This window comes from Psammomys obesus, unplaced genomic scaffold (genome assembly GCF_907164565.1).
Source record: "Psammomys obesus unplaced genomic scaffold, mPsaObe1.curated_primary_1811, whole genome shotgun sequence".
Lineage (NCBI taxonomy): Eukaryota > Metazoa > Chordata > Mammalia > Rodentia > Muridae > Psammomys > Psammomys obesus.
Window position 1 is genome coordinate 4,636,483 of NW_026596095.1, and position 23,504 is coordinate 4,659,986.

Here is a 23,504-nt window from a genome sequence, read left to right on the forward strand (position 1 = left end):
TTTTTTTTTTTTTTTTGCACACCCTACGGGGCAGCGGTCCGACATGAGCCAAGTTCTGTTCCAGCAACTCGTTCCATTGCAAGTGAAATGCAAAGACTGCGAGGAGAGGTGAGCGCCCGGTACCGGCGGGTGGCGGTTGGGGTCGCGCCGGTGGGGAAGATGGCGCCTGGGTTCTGCGGGGCTCGGCCCGCGGCTCTGGGTCGGACTGACACCCCGGGACGCGGGAAGGGGCCCCGCGGAGGCCTAGTGGCTACTTTTGGCTGTGGCTGGGTCGGCCGTTGCGGAGGGGACGCAAGGGAAGGGAAGGAGGAAATGGGAAGCCGGCTTCCCTCCCGGCCGCGGCCCGGCGCGGGGCCGAGCTCAGCCTGCGCTCTCTGGGCGTGAGCTCGGAACCTCTCCGGTTCGCTTCTGCGGAGCTTTGCGGCGACCACAGGGAACCGTCCGCCCTGGAACTCAGGCCGCCCAGCCCCTCACTCCTGCCCTCCTTTGAAGGCTATTGGGAATGAAGCGTTTACAACTTGAACTAAAAACAATTTGAGTGGTTGTGATAAGACTTCAGCTCTACCGCACGTCAGTTAGAAAACAAAGACCCATCTAACCACCCCAAACACTGGAAAATCAGGAACTCTGTGCATTCAGTAAATACTGTCAACCCGTTGGAGCGTGGTCTTCACAGTGTTTACAGTACGGTAAACCCATCTCACAGATAAACGCAAACCTGCAATAATTAACCACAGGTGATGCTATTACAGCTCAAATAGATTTGATTAGAAGTCAGATCTGATTTTCCCTCTTTTGCCAAATAATTTTTTTTTAGCTGTTATTTAGTTTCTGTGAACATTAATTTTTCTCATTTGTAAACCGATTTAACCCGCCTGCCTGCCTGCCTAACCATACAATTGCAGTTAAGACCGGGTGTGAAAATGTTTGTAGAATCTGAACGGTGAAGAAATGTTGCATGGAAAAAGAAATGAAGATACTGATTTATTGAGTTGCCGGACTGTTAAACCGTGGTACACGATTTAGAATTAGGTCCAGTATCAACCCGCAAGTAGTCAGAGGAATGGACTGAAAACATCAGCCGAATGTAGGAATCTGTAGGTTATTTTAATTGTCTTGTTGTTGTTTGCTTGACTTCGGCAATTGAACTTATGCCTTTACTTAATGTACTCTATCACTGGTCTATACCCCTCAGCCTCTAATTGGTGATTATTCTGTACCGTCTAGTACGGTGGCTGTTAGCCACGTACAGTGTGCTCATCCAAACTCATGTCTCTAAATGTAAAATTCACACTAGATTTTTGTTTTGTTTTTCGAGACAGGGTTTCTCTGTGTAGCCTTGGCTGTCCTGGAACTCACTCTGTAGATGTAGACAAGGCTGGCCTTGAACTTAAAGAGATCCTCCTGCCTCTACCTCCTGAGTCTGGGATTAAAGGCTTTGGGCCACCACCTCAGGCCTCATTAGATTTTGAAGACATGCTAGGAGCAAGAATGTAATAATAATAATAAAATCTCAATTTCATGTTGATTATCTGTTACAGCTATATTTAGGCTATGTTGGGTTAAATGTATTCAAATTAATTTTATTTTCTAACAAGAGGTAGAGACAGTTGTGAGCCACCATGTGGGTCTGGAAATCTAACTTGGGTCTGTTAATGTTATTTTTACAAAAAGGTGATTGTTTCTCAGTTTCTCTCTTAATCCACTATCACACACATAATTGAGATTCTTTTATATTTGTTTAATAAGCTTCACAACACAATAACTGAGCAGTTATTATTCTATTCTTAAAAAAATGTGGCTTTTTAAAAATGTGACTTCTGGACAGTTTAAAATGGCATACATGGCTCTCATTTGTGGCTTTTGTTTTGTTTCTGTTGGGCAATATGGGCCATTCTTTGTGATTCCAAGCTTGACTCACCCAGCTCTTCTTCAACACAGAAGAAGAGTTACTCATAAGTTAATTATGTTAATCAGAGTTAATCATGTTAGAACACAATTTCAACTTTAAAACTTTTTCTTGTTTAGAAACCTGGTATTCCTATCACCTGTGGCAAGTATCAACCAGCTATTCATAAATCAAATTTTAATGGCACACAGCCATCCTTATTTGTGATTCTACACAAGGGGCTTCAGTGAGAGCAATGGTTGGAATGTAGCTTCATGGTCTTCATGGTAGAGTGTGCATGTATCCTCTGACAGTAAGAGGGAGGGGCAACACAATTGTGACAGACTCTATAGCAGTGGTTCTGAACCTTCCTAACGCTGCAGCCCTTTAATACAGATCCTCATGTTGTGGTGATTCCCCAACCATAAAATTATTTTTGTTGATACTTCATAACTGTAATTTCGCTACTGTTATAAATCTTAATGTGACTATCTGTGTTTTCTGATGGTCTCAGGTGACCCTGTGAAAGGGTCATTATTTAACCCTCATTAGGGTAGCCACTCACAGGTTGAAAACTGCTGCTCTATATAGTTTTCAAAGTCTAAAATGTGTGCTTTCTAGCCTCTTACAGAATAATTTTGGTAACCCTGACCTATAGGAAGAACAGGCTAGATTGTTTAGTCAACTATTCAAGACCAGTTTACCCCAGCAGATATTTTCAAATACCTACTATGTACCAAGAACTATCCTTGGTGCCGAAGCTATAAAGCTTCCTTTCCTTCACTTCCAGCAGCAACAACAAAACCAACAATACTTACAGTTGTGGTTCTCAGGGAGCTCACACCCTCAGAACTGAGACTATTCTCTTGGAGAAGCAGCACAACCCAGGTTAGAATTCTAGGTCGGGAGCTAGATTGCTTGGGTTTGTTAATTCCTGTTCTGCCTCCTGGGTCATAGATTGCTTGGGTTTGTTAATTCCTGTTCTGCCTCCTGGGTCACTGCAACACACTCTCAGACTGTGCCACTGTGCTACACTCCCGGCTCCACTCTTACACAATTTATCTCACTTTTTTGGTCTCATGTTTAAATTCAGAATGATTGTTATTGAAGTTGAAATTATTTAATACATACAAAGTGCTTAAAATAGTGACTAATGTATATTACGAATTCCCCAAACAAGTATTCGTTACTATTAAAGTGTGACTAATAAAGTATAAGTAGTATAATAAAGGCACAGAGGAGGGGAAGGCAGTTGGTTAGAAGACATTGTAACTATTAGTGAACCCTACCTGGAAGAAAATGGTGAGAGCTTTAAACCCAGGATTGGATAACCACCTGCTCTTTGGTTTTGATCCCTAAACTACCCTGTAGTCCCATAAGAACTCAGTTCCTCTTAATGCTTTGTATTCTCCCTACCATTGCCCCATTCCTGATGTTCCCACTACTTCAGATGTTCACTCTTTCATGACTTCCACGGCGTGTGTGTGTGTCTCTCTCTCTCCTGTGTTTGTGTGTTCGCGAATGTGCCCATTGTGTGCCAGAAAAGAGGAGCTGATGTCAGGTTCTTTGGAACTGGAGTTACAGGCCTTTGTGAGCTGCTTGATGTGGGTGCTGGCATACCAACTCTGGTCCCCAGAGAACAAATACATACTTTTAACTGTTTCTCCATTTCGCTATCTCTCCATTCCACACCTGGCTTTTAATGTGGGTGCTGGGGATCCAAGTTCAGATCCTCCTGTGTGTGTGTCAGGCACTCTACTTCTGACTGTGGCCATCTCCCCAGCCCCCTCCCCAAGGTATAGCTTAAATCCCTTCACAATAAGGATCTTTTAAAGTCGCCCAAGATGCCAGGTATGGTGGCACATGCCTTTAAATCCAGCTTTCAGGAGGTAGAGGCTGTCTATGAGTTTGTGGCCAGCCTGGTCTACATAGTCTCAAAACTCAAAACAACAACAAAAGTAGGTGCCTAAGTTGAAATTAATTGTCATTAATCACTTATTAGGTAAGAAAGAGATGAGTTCAGATTTGGGCTTCATGTAGTGTGTCTTAGGTTCTTCCTCTAAGGGAGATAATCACTTAGATTATTGTTGAGTGGGGTGACACACACCCACAGCCTGATGGGTATCCAACAGTATAGCCACACTCAGTAGATACTAGGAGTTCTTTTTCTTTAGAACTTGAAGAGAAGCCCTAAAACAATCAGAAGAGTCAGCTTAGTCCACCTTGGGCTTGAGGGCGTGAACCATGTTTGTTTCTGTTTGTACCCTTAGCACCCAGCAGAGTACCTAGCTTACAGGAGCTTTGATTTGTTTGCACTGAGAGTGTAATGAGGTCACAGCTTCTGGACAATAGCAATGGGCTGACAGCAATTCTGCTGTCTAATGTTTAAGATATTTATTTGAAAATAAATAAACCAACCTGCTCTCTCTGACTGGCCTGAAGGGTGTTACCAGGTTACAAACAAAGTTTAAGGGTGGGATTTTGTTTTCGTGCTCTTATATCTTGAATCTTTCTAATAGAGAAAAATAAGATTTGTGGTGTGAGATAATATATCTGCAATCTCAGATTTTTCTACAACATATTTCTAAGGGCTTTTTTGTTTTTTAAGACAGGGTTTCTCTGTGTAGCCCATCCTGTCCTGGAACTTGCTCTGTAGACCAGGCTGGCCGGGAAATCACAAAGATCTGCCTGCCTCTGCCTCTGCCTCTGCCTCTGCCTCTGCCTCTGCCTCTGCCTCTGCCTCTGCCTCTGCCTCTGCCTCTGCCTCTGCCTCCTAAGTACTGGGATCAAAGGTGTGCACCACCACTGTCTGGCTCTAGGTGTGTTTAAAGTAAATATGGGAAATATGTTTAGGTTAGGGCCTTCCTCAAGTTTCCTCTCCACATCTAATCCATGTAGGTTCTTTGAATGTGTGCAACAGTGTTGTGTTAGTGGAGTTGTCATAGTCAAAGAATTCTCTTAGGCTTAGATAAAGGGCGTTTTATTTCTCTTTGGTTTTAATGTGTGTTTTCACATATATATGTGTGTGTGTGTATGTGTATGTATGTATGTATATCTATATGTGTGTGTGTGTATGTATGTATGTATATGTGTATAGGTTTTTTTTTTTCCTTTTGATTTTTCAAGATAGGATTGTTCTGTGTAGGCTTGGCTGTTCTGGACTCACACACTCACGGGTGATCCACTTGCCTCTACCTCCCCAAGTGCTGTGATTAAAGGCGTGTACTACCATACTTGGCTAGTTTTAGGCATTTTTATTAAACTGTTGATTCTTTAATTTTTTGTATGAAGTTGTAAAGTATAGGACTTCAAGCTGTAAAACACAATGAAAATTAAATGTCAATTTAAATATCACTATAGCAAATAGCACTATGTACCAAAAAAATACCATAAAAATGAAAAAAAAAACAAACAACTTCTATGTATTAGATCCCATTTATGTTATAAGTTAGGAGGAAACTGGGGTGTGTTCTTTCATAAAGAGCATAAGTGAAGTTGGAGTTCTGCTCCATTCTTCTTCACATACATTGTTCTAGACACTAGATTGACAGTGTAACCCAGGGCAGAGTGTCTAGCATGCATAAGCCTCCAGCTTTCATCCCCAGCACCACAAAAACACTTGAACAAGGATAACAAAAGCTCACATCTGTTTTATGCATAGACAACTGCCCCTTTTCAGCTAGAAGGTAGGGGTGATGCATTCAGCTTCTTCATGGACTGAGATACAACATCTAATTATTGAAATAACTTTTATATGCTAATTATGTAAAAATAACTTTTATATGCTTGACCAATTGTCTCTGAGGCTTATGGCCTCCCTCTGCTAACATGGGCCTAGTCCTGGAAGCTTCTAGCCTCTGTACAATCTTATTTAGGTCTATTAGCCCCTGAGACTTACTGCTGAATAAACTCACCCTTTCTAGTTCTTTCTGAACTCTGGCTGGCTGGTTCAACTCAGCTGTTTTGGCTCAAACTCCTCTCCTAGTTGACTGGTTCAATCTGGATTCTCTTTTTGCCTTTGAATGAATTGTTCTGCTTCTTAACTCACTCTCAACCAAACCGCCTAAACAGAACTGACTAGAATTTAGAGACCTGCAAGCCTCTGTCTCCTGAGTACTGTGGATTAAAATCCTGTACCACCACACCTGGACCTAAACTTTTCTTTACCTGAAACTTGCTTCACCTGGACCTAAACTTTTCTTTACCTGAAAACCAAGCTGGCCTTGAACTCAGATATCTGCTTGCCTCTGTTTCCTGGGATTAAAGGTGTTACTATATTCTAGCCAGATCACACAGACCTAGAAGGTCTTTGGATGTGACCTTTTGCCAGAGCAACCATGTCCTGGATTAAGATTCCTTTATACAATTACATAATAATAAGAAATTTAACTAAGTCAGGCATGATGGCACACAACTTTAGTCCTAGCACTTAGGAGGCAGAGGCAGTTGGATCTCTGTGAATTTTAGGACAGCCTGGTCTACATAGAGAGTTCCAGGACAGCCAGGACTGCCTAGAAATACCCTGTCTCAAAAACAAAGCAAAGCAAAACAAATAAACAAACAAAAAATTAACTAAAGTGACCCATTTGGAAGCAATATAGATTATTAATCCAAGCCCAAGAAAAAGGTCTTAGCAGCTGAGTCTTGCCCAACTGACCACACTTTTCTTATAGTTGTCAGTTGCCCTGTCATTCTTTTTTACATCTGTTGTAGATAAGTAGAATTTGGAAAAGGCTTAAACCAAAGTTTAGAAAAATGTAAACTTGAACAGATTCAGTTTTGTTTTAGTTGCTTTTTTATTGCTGTAATAAGAGGCCGTGACCAAGGTAACATATAGAAGAAATAAATGGCTTCTTTTAGGCTTAAATTTCAGAGTTAGTGTCAATGACGGCAGAACAGCAGAGTGGGGGTACCAGGTTGCTGAAGCAGCATCTGAGAGCTAGCAAGAGACAGACCATATTGGGAACGAATGGTCTGAGTTCTTTGAAACTTCAACACCTCTCCCCCAGGGACAAACTCCTCCCCAAAGGCCACATTTGATCCTTCTCAATCTCCCACCAGCTTGGCAGCAAGTATTCGAACATATGAACCTATGGGGCCATTAATATTTAAAGCACCACAAACTTGTTAAATCCTCCCTGCCCACACACATATCAGAGAAAGGCCATTGTTACTGAATTTAGCAGAATAGTTTTGAGATGCATAGATATTTTTCACTAATTTTATCTTTATTAATTGTGTTTCTCAGTTTAATGTTTATGGCTACTTTTATGTCTTTTTTTTCAGTAATTGATACGGCATAGAACATGGAGCAAATGAGATAGCAAGCTTGTTGACAATATTACATGGAGAATATTTTATTTGGATTTGGTTTGGAGATTAAAATAATTTATGTGTGTAACAGGATAGTGATGTCATTTCCTTGAGTCAAAAAATGTAAACACAGCCAGGCAGAAGGAGGCACCTGCCTTTAATCCCAGAACTCAGGAGGCAGAGGCAGGCAGATCTCTGAGTTTGAGGCCATCCTGGTCTGCAGAGTGAATTCAGCACAGCCAGGATGACACAGAGGAACCCTGTCAGAGAGAGAGAGAGAGAGAGAGAGAATGAGAGAGAAGAGAAGAGAGAATATTCACTGTAATGTCTTAAAATTTTAGGAAGGTATCTCTCTTTAAGTCAGTTTAATTGTTGAAATGATAATTTTTAGACCTAAAAACTGTTACTTAGCAGATGTTTTTAGAATTTTTAGACCTAAAAGCTGTCTCTTAGCAGAAGTTTTTTTTTTACTAGAATACTAGCAATAGACACCCCAATTGTCTTCCCCATTTAGGCCACAGCATCTTTATTTTAAAAGTGATTAATCTTTAGCCTTCCATTAAAAATCACTAGGTTACTTATTAGAGGAACAACACAGACTGAAGTCTTGATGTCCCGTGTGCTTTCTAAAATCTGTTGGTAAGCTTGAGGGTACCTGTGCAGGTTGTGGTTTAAGCTGTAGATGTAAACTGATGTGAAGCTAGTGAAGCTCATGTCCCTTGAACGTTTCTGAGCAGGTCATGTCTTTTCCTACAGGAGGGGAAGTGTTAGAGTGAGCATTGAACTACAGTCACTTTCTAATCCAGTACACAGAAAGGTTGGTATTTATTTATTTTTGAAATATGATTATTTGTGGGTGTCATAATTATTATTGTGGTTTTGTTTGTAAGAAAATGAGATCTGTATTTACCCATACTTAGTCATACTATAATCACTAAGGTGGTTTTACTAGGGAGGCTTATTCACTATGTTTCATATATGCTGACTCTTACAGTTCCCCCGACTATGAGAAATTCTACTGTCCAATTTGTGGTAGACTGTGCTCTCCCCCATGTTTTTAGTACTCAAATATAAACTATTGAATTTTTTTTTAAAGACTTACTCTTTTGCTAATCCATTTTTTAAATTTTTGGGTCATTTTATGACTGTTGCAAGTCTAGAGTGGTGAAATCTAACTGTAATTTAAATATAATTATACCATGTGCTACTAAATCCAAGAAGAATTAGGGGTTGATGTACCAACCTGGGTTTGCCATGAGCATTTAGAAGATTACCTGACTTTATGTTTTGATTTAGAATGTAAATCCCATGTGAATTTAAAAATTAAGTTGAATTTGGTGATATATGCCTGTAATCCCAGCATTCAAGAGGAAGCAGGAGGATTGAGAGCCCTTTCAGATGCAACCTCGGCTACACAGTTGACACCCTGGCCTAAAAATGTAAAATAAATAACAGCACTAAGAATATAGGCTATGTAGCATCTGTTTTCCTTGTTGCAGCTCTCTCTGAGTGCATGAAAATGTCTTGTAGTTGGCAGTAACTGTGGGTTTTGGCTTGTTAGTTTTCAGTAGTATCTGGGGTGAATTTTAAGAAGTACTTATGTAGAGTTACTGAACCATGGGCCATTCTGACTTTCCAGAACGAGAGTATACATTCTCACTGTTAATCTCACATGTGCTACCTCTGCACTTTTTAGTTTTACTAATAAATTGCTCCAGTACCCCAGTAGTTAGTTTCCTAGAAATGAGATTTTCATCAAGTTCTTTGTTAGTCCTAGCTCCTCTCCTAGTGTGTCTGTTTTCTTTGTTCTCTGGAGTTCATAGTTTTTGTGTACCTACCTGTCAGCTGTGATGCTCTGTCACACTTTAAATTTAACCTGGCAAATTTCTTTATGAAAGGAACCCATTTTATTAGAAAAAGAAGCAGATGGACCATCCTGCCAGTTGCCAGCTGGAGTAGGAGGCCTCCTGGGAAGCACTGGAAACATGTCACCTGATACTCACCTTTTAACTGAGCGATAAGAGACTTTCCTTTTCTTGAGCAGATGACTGTCAGTTTTGCTGATTCTATTTGCTTCTTTTATGAAATACCAGAGCAGTAAATTTGAGAGAAGCTGAAAATACAGTTGTTCAGTCCATCCTTGATGCCACAGAGTACAAAGCTGGTCTATATTTCTGAGCCACTAACAGATGCTCTTAACTTGTAGCATTTCATCAGCTCCACACACCACATACAGCTCCCATGATGCTGGATGTCTACCCCTAGCTAAGATGCTGACTCTAAAGACTAATAAAAACGAACAGTGCCAGAAAGCAGGGCTCTGAAGTATAACTGATATGTTGAAGTTTGTGAATAATTTCACTTTTACAAAAGATCTGCTGGAAACATTTTAAAAAGCTAATCTTTTCTTTAGGATTTAGTCATCCGTCTGACTGATGATACAGATCCATTTTTTCTATATAACCTTGTTATATCTGAGGAAGACTTTCAAAGGTAAGTTATTTTGTTTTTGCTGGTCTATGTGTAGTCTAGGAATTACTTTCTGAATTACTTTTTTATGTATTTGCACTCTTCTTTTGAAGCACATACCTGCTAAGGTGGTAAAGTATTCTGGGAATATTGATTGTCTTATAATTGCTTATAGGATATTTTTAAAGATGAATGTTTTATAGGTTATCAGATCAGACTCTACTTAAGCAGCTCAGAAATTTGATGCTTTAGCAAAATTTCTTGACTCTCGTTAGATAAGGTAGATAAAAGCTCTCAACTTTAGCTTTTATAAGATAATAATGAATAAAGAATATTTCTGTTTATGAATTGTAACTAGAGATAGCAGTTAAGTTTCTAAGCTGTTTTCCTGTTTTCTGCATAGTTTAAAGTTGCAGCAAGGACTCCTGGTGGACTTCTTAGCTTTTCCACAGAAGTTTATAGACCTCCTTCAGCAGTGTATGCAGGAGCATGTGAAAGAGACTCCAAGGTGAGACTCCCTTTGGAAGATGAACGGTGACAAAATTATTTTTTTAAAGATTTATTTATTTACAATGTACACAGATCTCATTATAGATGGTTGTGAGCCACCGTGTGGTTGCTGGGAATTTAACTCAGGACCTCTGGAAGAGCAGCCAGTGCTCTTAACCTCTGAGCCATCTCTCCAGCCCCCCAAAATTATTTTTTATGTAATGCAAATATCTCAATTTTTTAAAAAACTGGGATTAGAGTTTAATTAAATCTCAAACTTTAAGAAATTTTGACTAAAATAAATATCTGACCCTTAATTTATGTGTTTTGATGCAGCTTTTAAAGTTAGTTGATTTAAAAAAAATTTTTTTTTTTTTTAAGATTTATTTCCTATTTAAACTGTTTGCGTGTATGCAGGGGCTTTTGTAGGCCAGAGGGTTGTGTCAAATCTTCTGGAGAACTGGGAACTGAACTGAGGTTCCCAGAAAGAGCAGCAAGTGGTTCTTTTTAGGTATACTTCTATAAGGAACTTTCCTTTCTGAATCAATGCTCTTTGATCATTCTGAGAATTTATAGGGAACAGGTCCTTGAGTCTTGCCGTTGCTTAAAGGGAAGTTTTCAGAGTAAGGGGCCAGTACTTTGTGCACTCTCCCCAACCCCGTGCGTGGTACATTGATGAGTTTTTGTTTTAGGTTTCACTTTCTCTTGTTTCCTTTTCAATCTCCCAGTGTGAACTCAAGGAATGCGTTTCATTCAACAACCCGACATGCTCTTGTTTATCTTTATCCAGTGAGAGTCCTTTCACACAGCCCCTGTGATCTTTAACTTGACCACCTTCATGGTCTGAGGAAATTCATGACGCAATGGCAGGGTTTCACAGTTTTCTAAGTGTGTTGTAATGTGACTTTTCTCTTCAAAGGTTTCTCCTGCAGCTCATTTCTTCAGCAGCTCTTTTGGATAACTCACCAGTATTTTTAAATGTAGTAGAGACAAATCCTTTTAAGCATCTTATTCACCTGTCACTAAAGCTTTTACCTGGAAATGACGTAGAGTTAAAGAAATTTTTAGCAGCCTGTTTGAAATGTAGCAAGGTAAGATTTTAAGTTTAAGTTGCTCTTTTAAACTAGGGACCTAAGTACTTTATAAACGATTGCAGAGCCATATCACCCTTCTACCCTTTTAAGTGAATTTCATTGTTTTTCAATGAAATTTATTGCTTATAGCTGTGAGTCTGTAACTAGACCAACAGTTGAGGAACTTCTGATCCAGGATATTTACTACTTTGCTGTGGCCTTAGGCACCTAAATTCCGTATCACCATTTTATCAGCTGACAAATATATTTAAAAATAAGTATACGAACATGTTCTGATAGTATTAAACGCAAAGGATGTGGTACAAAAATAGCATAGTGTTACTGCTTAAGAAAATATTGAATGTTGTGTCTGGCGAGTGTTCAGGGTGCATAGATCTGGGGTCTTGTGAAAATGTAGGTTTTGGTTTCGAAGGCCCAAGTTTTTGAATGTTCAAAAGGCTCTTTGCCTGATGCTGCTGTTATATTTCATTGCACTTTGAATAGCTTGGCTATGGATGATTTTATTAAATTATAAGATGCATAATATTTTTTTTTATAAATAGGAAGAAAAATTATCATTGACTAAATCACTAGATGATGTTACCAGGCAACTGCACATTACACAAGAGGTTAGTCAAATTTCCTTTTGCTTTTGTAAAAATCATCTAAACGTTGGTCCTGAACTTTTTCTTGAATTAAAGCCAAGCCCCTGTGTATCTTCTTTCAAAGTATATTGCCATGGGATCTCCTTTTTTGCCCCCTTCCCCTACCAGCTAATTATCTTAAGTTGATGCTTTCTTCTAGATATTTAATTTCACCCAAACATTTCTGCCATCCCTAACATATGGCATGTTTTTAAGTCATCGTTTAATAAGACGTTGCTTAGCATCTATCACTTCATTTTTCCTTTAAAAAAATAATTTTTATTGTGTGTTTGTATGTGTGTGTGACTGTGTGTAGGCATGTATGTACCAGGGCATGTAAATGGAGATCAGAGGACAAGTTGTCGGACTTGGTTTTTCTCCTTTTGCCATGGGTACCAGGAATTAAACTCAGGTCATCAGGCTTGGTGGAAGCTCTCATTGGCCCTTTCATTTTATTCATCTCACTTGTCTGGTTTAAAATGACTTCAGTTCATATCTTTGTTTTTCTTTCTTCCTATGTTAAGATTGGAAGTAATCCTTTTGGGGCTGGAGAGATGGCTCAGTATTTGAGAGTATGAACTGCCCTTCCAGAGGACCTAGGTTCAGTTCTTGACATCCACATGGCCCCTCACAGCTGTCCGTAACTCCAGCTCCAGGGGATCCAGACAGACATGCAGCCAAAGCACAAATGCACATAAACATAAATTTTTAAAATTTTTTAACAAATTAATTCTTTCAGTCGGCTTAGCATGATTTTGGTCATAACCACTACACTTTGCCCTTTACCTTTGAACTCTCTGGTGAACACACTTGATAAGCAGAGGGTTATAGGTAGAAAATACTCCTGTGTATCATGGTTCCTTGAGGGACCTTGCTGTTGTGCTTACATATAAGAAGTAGACTTAGGAGGGACCTAATATACCCAAGTCTTAATGTCAGGGGAGAGGATTTTTGGTGCTGAAGAGCTAAATGAAACTCAAATTTTAAAGGCAGGCTAAACTTCACTTGTAGGCCATTGGAATTCTAAAGCTGTTTCTGTTCTCATCTTGACTTCCTAAATTAATCTGTGGGAAAAGCTTTGAGTATGTATTAAAAGGCTGAACTTTCTTTTCAGTATTGTTAAGTACTTTGTCTTCTAGTCTGAAGTGTAGCATATTTAAGAGACTTTCCTGCTATCTTGTACCCATCTCTAATATAGACATTATCAGAAAAAACACAAGAATTAGATAAATTGCGGCATGAATGGGCCTCACACACAGCATCATTGACAAATAAGCATTCTCAGGAGTTAACAAATGAGAAGGAAAAAGCCTTGCAGGTAAGAACATTAAAGGTAACTGGAAAATGGCATTTTAAAAATTACTTTTAGTTATTCCATTGATTATAAAAATAATAAATGCTTGCTTTAAAATTTTTAAACCTCTAACAAGTACATAAAATCAAAATTAAAAGCTTATTTTTAAAAGTTTTACTACTCACTGATTCTGTAGCCGGCCTGGGCATTTTCTTCTGCTCTGCTTCCCAGGTATCAACCTCACTCCACTATGGATAGTCTGGTGGCCCTCCTCTCTTCAATTCATCATGCTGATGATGCTCAGCTCAGTCATCATCACATTCATGCTCACCTCAGTGCAGATAATTGGATGTAGTTTTCTTGACTTTCTGTCTCTCTCCGCCACCTCTCTATATATGTGATATGCAACTTACAAATAGTTTGTTTATTAAGTTTGTAGCAATATATATAATTACAGGTTGACATTTGGGGTTTTATACTATGCTAATAAGATTTTATTAGATATATTGATTATAGTCTTCTTAAAAACTTAACATAAGATACCATTCTGTATCACTTAAATACTTCTTTTTGATGCTAAGCAGCTACTATTTGACATTCAGATACAATTTAACTACTTGCCAGACTGGTGGACATTTGAATCTTTAAAATGTTGGTTACTGTGAACCAGTGTAGTGAGCTTTCTGTTTACATTGTAATAACATTCATATAAAATTCTCTTGATAAATGCTTGTCACCTAAAAAGGTTATGTCACATGGGAATCCTAAAGGCTCTTATCTCCCTGTGCTTCTGATACTATTAATCATCTTCCTACTGCCACCTGATAGCCACTAAAGGGTGCTTATATCAGTTCCTCTTAGATCTTTTCGTGAAGCCAAGCATCTTTTCACATGACTTTTTATCATTTTTATTTCTTCTGTGGATTACTTTTTCACCTTTACTCCATTTGTTTTCTTATAGTGAAATGCCTTTCTTACTGTCTATTTTATAGCTTTAATAATATAGTTTAATGCTCTTAATACTAACTAGTTATTTGTTGTTAAGGGTATAGCTGGATTTTTAAAATAAGTATATGCGTCACTCAAAATTTAGAATATTGTGTCATCCTTCAAGGGTCACTTACATGACTTCCAGTCTGTGTGCTACTCTTATAGGGTGTCTTAGGGTTTTTATTGTGAAGAGACACCATGACTATGACAACTCTTATTAAAGAAAGCATTTAATTGGAACTGGCTTACAGTTCAGAGGTTTAGTTCATTGTTAGCCTAGTGGCATGTAGATAGACATGGTGCTGGAGAGGTAGAGAAGAGTTCTACATCTGGATGCATAGGCAGCAGGAAGAGAGAGTGAGCCAGTGAGCCTGGCTAGAGCTTCTGAAGCTGCAAAGTCCACCCCCAGTGACACACTTCTTCCAACAAAGCCATACCTACTCCAATAAGGGCACACATCCTAATCCTTTCAAATACTGCCACTCCCTGTCAGCCTATGGGGCCCATTTTCATTCAGACTACTACGTGGGGTCATCACCTTCCTACTGCTGCCTTAATTGCTTGGTTTGGTTTGTTCTTCAACATAAGTTGACTCAAATAGTATGTTTTTATATTATTCCCTTCCCTCAGCATAACAGCTCTCAGATTCAATTGAATGATTTCATTATTGTTCAGTATTTTCTGTGACTAGACCATGAATGATTTGTTTTCCTGTTAGCTGGCCTTTGGATTATTTATGATATTTTGTTGTTATATATTAAACTGATATGAGCAACCTACTACATGTCTTTTTGTGCAGGTGTACACTCCCTATTCTTGGGTATAATTTACTGCATTCACATATAGGTACGTGCTTAGCTTGAGCGGGAACTGCCTGTTTTCCAGTGAACACATACATTGCCACTCTGAGTTTATAATACTATCACATAATAATGAGCATTTGTTTGTATGTATAATGACCAACTTGACTATGTAATGCCCTTTCAACATGCTCATTATTAAATTAACCTATTAGAATTTTTTAAATTTATTTTTAGAAATTATTTGTGTATTCCGAACATGAATTTTTTGTCAGGTACAGGTGTTACCCAATATCTATAAGGAAGTAATAACAGGGACTCTGTCAGAACATGGAAGTATATAAAGGCTCAAATGTCTCTTATACAAAGTGGCATATTGTTTACAAAAAACTTGTGCACATCTGTACTTTGGATCATCTCTAGATTACTTATAAGGTCTAATACAATATATATGCCATGAAGACAGTTGCTGTCCAATGTTGTTTAGGGGATAATGGCAGAAAAACCTATATCACAATACAGATAAAACTATGTGGTACAAGAATAAGCCATTGTACATGACACTCCAACGATGAGTTTTGAATGACTGAGATTATTAATGGCAGAGGGCCACACCAGAGTGTCACTGCATAGCACCCCTACACCCCTACTCTTGAGACAGGGTCTCTCTATGTAATGTCCTGGAAATCACAGAGATTTGATTGCTTCTGTCTTCTGAGTGCTGGGATTAAGGGTGTACACCATCACACCTAAGTCCCTCCTTTTCCTTATTCTGCTACATTCTTTTTAAAGAATATTGGTGACTGGGGATTTTATATATTTTTACTCCTTACAAGTAAGACTATTTACTTCTCTGCCTCCACCATTCTGGCTGTTCTATTTTTAAGACAGTTTTGTGTAGCTCAGGAAGGACTTGATCTTGCTGGATAGTAGAAAATAACTTTGAGGTTCTGATCCTTGCATTTATACCTCCTGAGTGTTAAAAGTTACCAAAAAGACAACAGTGTTAAATATACCTTTGTTTACCTCACTTGCTCTTTCATGAAACCTGCAATTGAAATAGATTTCTTTTAAGCAGGGAATCTGAAAATGATGAAGAAATTATGATTGCTTTTCTTCTTATCTTTTCCTATTTGTATTTCTGTTCTTTCTTCTTTGACATGCTGTTCTATAATAGGCACAAGTTCAGTACCAGCAGCAGCATGAACAACAGAAAAAGGATCTTGAAGCCCTCCATCAACAAAATATCCAGCAGCTACAAAACAGATTGTCTGAGTTAGAGGCAGCTAATAAAGACCTCACTGAGAGGAAGTATAAAGGCGACTCCACTGTCCGAGAACTGAAAGCGAAGCTTGCTGGTGTGGAAGAGGTATTGAGCGCTGGCTTGCTTCCTGGAGGCACCTGTAGACTTGTGGTTGAGTCCTTTGGTTTACTGTGCTCACTGCACTGCTGAGTGGGTGGTGTTCTTTGGAAGCTCTGCACAGATCTTTTGGCACTATGATAATCATCTCAATGCAAAGCAAATAGGGAATAGTAAATGTGATAAAAGTGCTAACTGAGGACAGCACTGAGATAACCGGGGTATTTTAGTTTGGAGTTTGAGTATTTACAGGAGCAGCCTTCAGATTCTTTCAGCATCCTTTTAATATTAGTTCAGGGTCTGTGTCTCACAGGAGCTCAGTGTTGGCAAGTTTAGTCTGGCAGCCATATGAAGTCGAATGACCAGTGAGAATACCACTGCTAGACAGTAGCTGATGCTTACTGAACTGTGCTGGGTAATGACAGACACTATGGAAGTGACTTGCAGAAATTAACCTCGTACTTAGGTTCTATTGTTGTTATCCTCATTGTAGAGATAATGAGGCTGCAGCACAGAGTTTTGTCATTTGCTTAAGATCCTACAACCAGTGGAAGAGAGAGGATTGTAACTCATCTGTTACTTGCCAGTGTTTCTTTCGAGCAGCCGGGAATGTTTGTTTGCATTCGCAGGGCCTCCTGCATATTTGGCAATCGTCGGCAGTGACCTTCAAACCATGTACATCGGAGAAATTGAAACAGTCTTGGTGCTTGCCACAGCACATTTGTGGATGCCTTGGCACTAATGATAGGCTCTACTTAGCAGCACTAGAAGTTTTTGTTTGTTTGTTTGTTTGTTTTTTTCTAGATTGTTGTGGGTGTTTTTGAGACAGGGTTTTCTCTGTCCCCAGGTTGGCTTCAGACTTGATTATAAGTCAATACCTGGCTTTGCCTTACTTAGTGGCTGGAGTATAGCATCCTCCACCATTTCTGATTTTTGTTTGTTTGCTTGGTTTTTTGAGGGAGGGTTGCTGTATGTATTCCTTCCTGTCCTAGAACTCCGTAGACCAGATTGGCCCTAAACTCAGAAATGTCAAGACAACTTTGTATATGAGGACACTAAAAGAAGTTGAGTGTTTCCACAATTGCCCTGTACATGGATTCTGATTTGAAGTCAAGTCTGTCTGAAACCAAAATTTGCTCTGAAAACCATTGGCAAAATTATCTTAAATGCTTTTTGTTAAAACAGTTCCCTAGGTATTACTTATTGGACTTAAATCAGTTACATTTGGGTTGCTGTAAGCTTATTGATAGGTGATTTATTGTAGATTTTAAAAAATTCTATTTAAGTTATTGTTTGCTTTTTCCTTGCTTTAAATATAAACCAGAGAGAAATTAATAATGTCAACATATTTATTGATGTAGAAATGGTTTTAATATATTATAAGAAGTAGACAATGAAATTGCACAGTGCGGGGCTAGAGAGATGCACTGGAGTTAAGAGCACCAGGCATGTCTGTGGTGCACATATGCACATACAGGGAAAGCACTCAGACACATGGAGTAAAATAAGTAAATCTTACAGGGAAATTACACAGGATCAGCTCCTATGCTGACAAGAAACCATCCCTGTAGCCAGCCAGAAACCTAATTCTACAACTGTAGCCCTCACCCAGCTACCTTTAGATTCAGTTAGTGAGTTAGAAAATTCTCCTTATACATTTTAAGAAGTTGTAAATTTTTTTTTTCATAGATCAGGATTGCTTTGTTTTCTCCTTGGTATAATTTAGTTGGCAGTATATTTTTACAGTTCTATCCAGGTCTATAACTTACATCACTGGGGTGATTTTTTATGGCTTTAAAAAACATACTAGAACCTCAAAATTACTAAAGACTGTTTTTTGGCTTGAGCTAAGATATATGTAGCCTAGATTGTAATGATTCTGCGTTAGCCCCTGTGGAGACAGACACCACTGTGCCTATCTTTGGATACATTTTTAATATTTAAGACATTATAGTTTTTTAGAAAGTTTTGGTTTTTTTAAGATAATGAGTATTTTTTTTAAACTTTAATTTATTTTTATGTGTATAGATGTTTTGCCTATAAGTATGTCTTTGCATTATGTGTGTACTTGTTATCTGTGGAGGCCAGAAAAGGACATCAGATTTCCTGGGACTTGGCTACAGGCAGGTGTGAACTGCCACTTGGATGCTGGGAATTGAATTGTAGCCTCTGGGAGGGGAGTCAATGCTTTTATCCACTGAATCATCTTTTTGGCCCCAAGACACCTTAGTTTTAAATAGTTCACCTGGCTCATTTTCATTCTACACGATGCATAATAATTCCTTCTCCCAACCAACCCCAGGAGCTGCAGCGGGCCAAGCAAGAGGTCCTTTCTCTGAGAAGAGAGAATTGTACTCTGGATGCTGAATGCCACGAGAAAGAAAAGCATATTAACCAGCTACAAACAAAAGTGGCAGTTTTAGAACAGGAAATCAAGGATAAAGACCAGCTTGTTCTGAGAACAAAAGAAGCGTTCGATACAATTCAAGAACAAAAGGTCTTTTGTAAAAATTTTAAAATAAATAGATGACATTTACTAGTGATACTTTCCCTAAACAAATGCAATGCTTTACTTGTGTTTTGTTTTTTTTTTTTAATCAGGTGGCTTTAGAAGAAAATGGCGAGAAAAATCAGATACAACTGGGAAAACTTGAAGCTACAATTAAATCGTTATCAGCAGAACTTTTGAAGGTTGGTTTTGAAATGTTTAGCAGAATATTAATGTCTCATTGGGTTATGTAAATATTCATATGAGGCTCTCTTATAGGCAAATGAAATTATCAAGAAGTTACAAGGGGATCTTAAAACTCTCATGGGTAAATTGAAACTGAAGAATACAGTTACTATTCAGCAAGAAAAGCTATTGGCTGAGAAAGAAGAAATGCTACAAAAGGAGCGAAAGGAATCACAGGACACTGAACAGTGTCTTCGAGCCAAAGAACAAGAGGTGGTAGCTGTCTCCTGCTTCTGTGTCAAGACTGTCTTGTGTAGAGTTAGTGAGCTTCCCCACATAGGTGTTAAAACTTCACCTTAGTTGTATGAAGACAGTTGCTTTGACCTTTTTTATCAGCTTAAACAGAAACCCACTAAACTAGGTAGATGTTAATGACCCATTGTAGTTGCAAAGTTAGTTATCAGTACTCCTATACCTTGGTTCTCATATGTACAGGATGGATAAGTATTTGTGTATGTATACTGCTATTTAAATATTTCATCGCATAGTTGAATTAACTTTTATTTACATTTAATAGTTTTAGTGGTAATCAACCAATTAATAGTTTAATACATTTCTGTAGTGTTCAACTTCTAATTTGACTTATTGTGATGATTGACATTACAGGTATGCACATTACAAGGGCAATTAGAAGCTACAGTTCAGAAACTTGAAGAAAGTAAACAACTTTTAAAAAATAATGAAAAATGTAAGTAATTTACATTTGCCTGTAAAGGAGGCTTATAGTTTTATTGGTTTTTTTAATTAAATTTTTTTATATTAGTTACAGTTTATTTACTTTGTATCCCAGCTGTAGTCCCCCCATCCTTCCCTCCCAGTCCCCCACTCCCTTCCTCATCTCCTCCCTGCCCCTCTTAAGTCCATTGATGGGGGAGGTCCTCCTCTCCTTTCATCTGATCCTAGCTTATCAGGTCTCTGGCTGCAGTGTCCTCCTTTGGGGCCTAGCAAGGCTGCTCTTCTCTCGGGGAGGGATGAAGGTCAAAGAGCCAGCCATTGAGTTCATGTCAGAGACAGTATAGTTTTATTGCTAACTTGAAATTTTTATTTGAATTAGTGAAAGTACAGATAATGAAAAAATTGCTATATAAAAATAATTTTTGCCTTAAATTTGCTTTTTTTTGTTGTCATTTTGTTTGACTTTTTAGTCAGGGTCTTGGCTATATAGCTCTGCCTGCTTCTTGCCTCCTGAGTGCTGTGATTAAAGGTGTATAACACCATGCCTGGCAAGATTAAACTTTAATTAAGCATTTTATCAGTTCCAAGACATAGACTTGTGAACTTTAAATATCTGAAAGATACTGTTCTAGAAGCAAAAGCTGTCAGATTTATGAGTCACAGAAAAGTATGTGCTCTAGAGAGCAAGATAATAAGAAGTCCCATGTGGTGCTTGTTAAAATCAGCATCTTTAACTATGGACATGTGTTCAAGCTTCTATTGTGTGACTGTGGTGTAAAGCAGCCATAGAAACTGAATACTACAGAAAACTACTTATAGTTGGTGTGCTGTTGCACATTTGTAATCTGAGCCTTTGAGAGACAGAGGCAGAAAGACTATTAATTATGGGGTCTACCTGGGCTACAGTGAAACCCCTCTGAAAAAAAAAAAAAGGATAAAAGTACTTATGTTAAATTATTTGACAAATAAAAATAAATTGTTTTGCTTTTTTTTATTCTCCTCTTTAAGTAATCACATGGCTAAACAAAGAATTAAATGAAAACCAGTTGGTAAGAAAGCAAGACACATTGGGAAGCTCTGCCACTCCACCTGCACTTTCTAGTAGCAACACCATCAGAAGTGGGATTTCTCCCAACCTGAATGTGGTAAGAGTTAGGATGAGATGTTAGTGATACCACTGAGTCCAGCAGTTATTTAGTGGGAGCTGGTATATACTGCCATTGGAGTATGGATTAAATATATGTGTTCTTTACGAAGAGCCTATATTTCAAGGGCATAATTCATGCCTTTGTGCGATATGAATGTTGAGTGTGTGTATACATATATGTGTGCACATAAGACTTTCCTATAGAAATCATTATTAAGTATACTGAAACTTATAAAATATACATGAATATACAAAGAGACAGATTGTTTAGAACACTTCAAGCAGAGAAAATTCAAGATTTAGACTCACGTTTGGGATTACTATGAAGAAAAGCCTAGAGTCTGAGCATCATGAGATAGACATTTCTAGCTTTGTCCTCATAGGGAATGGGAGTGAGAAGAAAGGCAGCTCTTTAGCTCAAGGAGGGGCCCTGGTAATACAAGATGGCAAGGCTGAGAATGCAAAGCACTTGCTTATTACAGCTAAAGACCTAGGCTCTCCTCTTGAACATAACAATTACACAGAATATCATTAGACATGGTCTCTTAATGAATCGGCACAAAAACGAGTACTCTTCAATAATAGCTGAACACAGACAAATGTTTGCTAAGCTAAAGAAAGGGCCAGACAGCCTTCTGTCTTGGTTGATATTTGCAGCTGTTTCTCTAACAGTTCTTTCCTTAATATAGTCCTACCTTATTCAGTAAGATGTAATTAGGTACTCTGTTAGTAATTTCTGCTTCCTAGCTGCTTGGAGTCAATTCATGGTAGAGTTCTACTATCTTTAGTCCTTTCCTCAAATTCTCTGACATGCCTAAGTTCAGTCAGTAAGTCTCTCTTAACATACCATTCCTCATGGTTCCTCAGAGTTTGCAGCCTCATCAATGTGGAGCAGGAATCCCAATTGTACACCAGAGGCATGTTGCTCATTATGAGGGATTACCACTGATTCTTAAATGATTTAGATGCTTAACAGAAATTTTAATCTAATCTGATCCATGATACTACACTATGTAAAGCCTGGAAAAGTTTGCTGCTAAGTCAGAAGGGGGTACAAAAAAAAAAATGGCTGGTGCTAAATTATAAACTTAGAGTTGAATCTTTAATGAACGCTGTTAAATCACTGTGGAAAGGTGTTTATATTGTGTAGCCACTGGTGATGCAGTCACTTCAAGTGGCCTCTTGTAAGAACCTTTATTATGATGTTGGTTAATGATGATGCCATGATATTAACATTAGTGCAAAGCATTCTTTCAACTTGTCTTTTTAAAGACACTAGTCCTGTTTTTACTCAGTCTAACAAAATTATTTTATCTCTGGACTGTCGATGACTCCTCATTCTTCCTTGCACCTTCTCTGTCAGGAAGGCTAGATAGGTAAGCCAAGGTGCCGCGGTAGTCTTTGTTTTAGCCCACTCAAAGGCAAGTGCAGTAGTTTCTTTGATCCACCCTTGCATAGCTGGTCTGGAAGGCCCTTTAGGTGGACCAAAGAGATCCTGGCCTCTGGTTATTAAAGAGCAGCATTTTGTAGTGTCTTGCTAGAGAAAAAAGGCTTCTGAGATATTACTATTAACTAATAATTAGTAGTAGTAGACCCTATACCTGTTAGGCCAGCAAATACTTCAGATTATAATTTAGAAAATTTCTCATCTTCATTTTTATATTTTGGTTTTTAGGTTGATAGTAGACTAAACTATCCGAGCTGTGGAATTGGCTATCCTGTTTCCTCTGCGTTCACGTTCCAGAATGCTTTTCCTCATGCAGTATCTGCTAAAAACACTAGCCATCCAATCTCTGGACCAAAGGTAACCCAATGAACTGTTTTTGAAAAGCTACAGAAATGTGTTGGCATATAAGTATTTTTACCTTTTAAGAGTTTGTTTGCCTGGTCCGCTGCTGTGTGTTGGATAATATAGTAGATGAATACTGAGCATCTTGTATGTGCTTAAAGGAAATTCATGCCCCCCACAATGTGTGCAGAGTCACCGTAGCTTCTAAAGCATAATCTTGCTTATTTCTACTCACCTCTCCATTTTTATTCATTGCTTTACTAGGTCTACAAGCTAAAGAGATATCATACTATTGGCATATTCGGTTTTTTTCTTCCTCTCTTGTCAGAATTTATATCTGGAGGGCAGGCTTATCCCCAGGAAATTCTAAAATACAGTTTTAGAATTTGGCAACACTGTCTCAAATGATAAGTGAGAAGCAATGCTCTCAACCTTGACTTACTAGAAAGATTTTTTGGATTCAGTTTATGTTTTGATCATTATTACAACTACTATTTTGGTGTCTAGTTACATGCTCTTAAATATATGGGCAAAATAGGCAGTCTCTGTCATTTGTTTTGTTGTTGCTTTTACATGGGTCTTACTATGTTGTCCTGAGTAGCCTGCTTCTTCCTGGAAGCTAGAGTTACAGGGACATGACACTTTGCAGGCTTCTAAGTCTGTCTTTTTTAAATTACATTTTATTCTCTCTGCCTGTTTGTCTGTTGCTCTCCCTCTGTATGTGTGTGCTTGTATGTTTGTGTGTATGTATGTGTGTGTGCGTGCTGGTGAAGGATTCAGAGGACAACTTGGGGAAATCAATTCTCTCCATCCACTATTTAGGTTCCAGTGATTGAACT

General features: G+C 38.5%; 1 protein-coding gene across 1 annotated transcript in view; it reads left to right on the top strand.

The window, feature by feature from the left end:
* Positions 1-43: 43 nt before the first annotated feature.
* Positions 44-23,504, top strand: part of Sass6 (SAS-6 centriolar assembly protein) — a 28,542-nt gene continuing 5,081 nt past the window's right edge. The window contains exons 1-14 of the mRNA XM_055628135.1: positions 44-108; positions 7,958-8,018; positions 9,615-9,694; positions 10,074-10,178; positions 11,079-11,250; positions 11,796-11,861; positions 13,075-13,194; positions 16,138-16,329; positions 18,623-18,817; positions 18,922-19,011; positions 19,088-19,267; positions 19,661-19,742; positions 20,738-20,874; positions 22,552-22,680. Of these exons, the coding sequence (XP_055484110.1) occupies positions 44-108; positions 7,958-8,018; positions 9,615-9,694; positions 10,074-10,178; positions 11,079-11,250; positions 11,796-11,861; positions 13,075-13,194; positions 16,138-16,329; positions 18,623-18,817; positions 18,922-19,011; positions 19,088-19,267; positions 19,661-19,742; positions 20,738-20,874; positions 22,552-22,680 (1,674 nt within the window). The remainder of the gene's footprint in view (positions 109-7,957; positions 8,019-9,614; positions 9,695-10,073; positions 10,179-11,078; positions 11,251-11,795; positions 11,862-13,074; positions 13,195-16,137; positions 16,330-18,622; positions 18,818-18,921; positions 19,012-19,087; positions 19,268-19,660; positions 19,743-20,737; positions 20,875-22,551; positions 22,681-23,504) is intronic.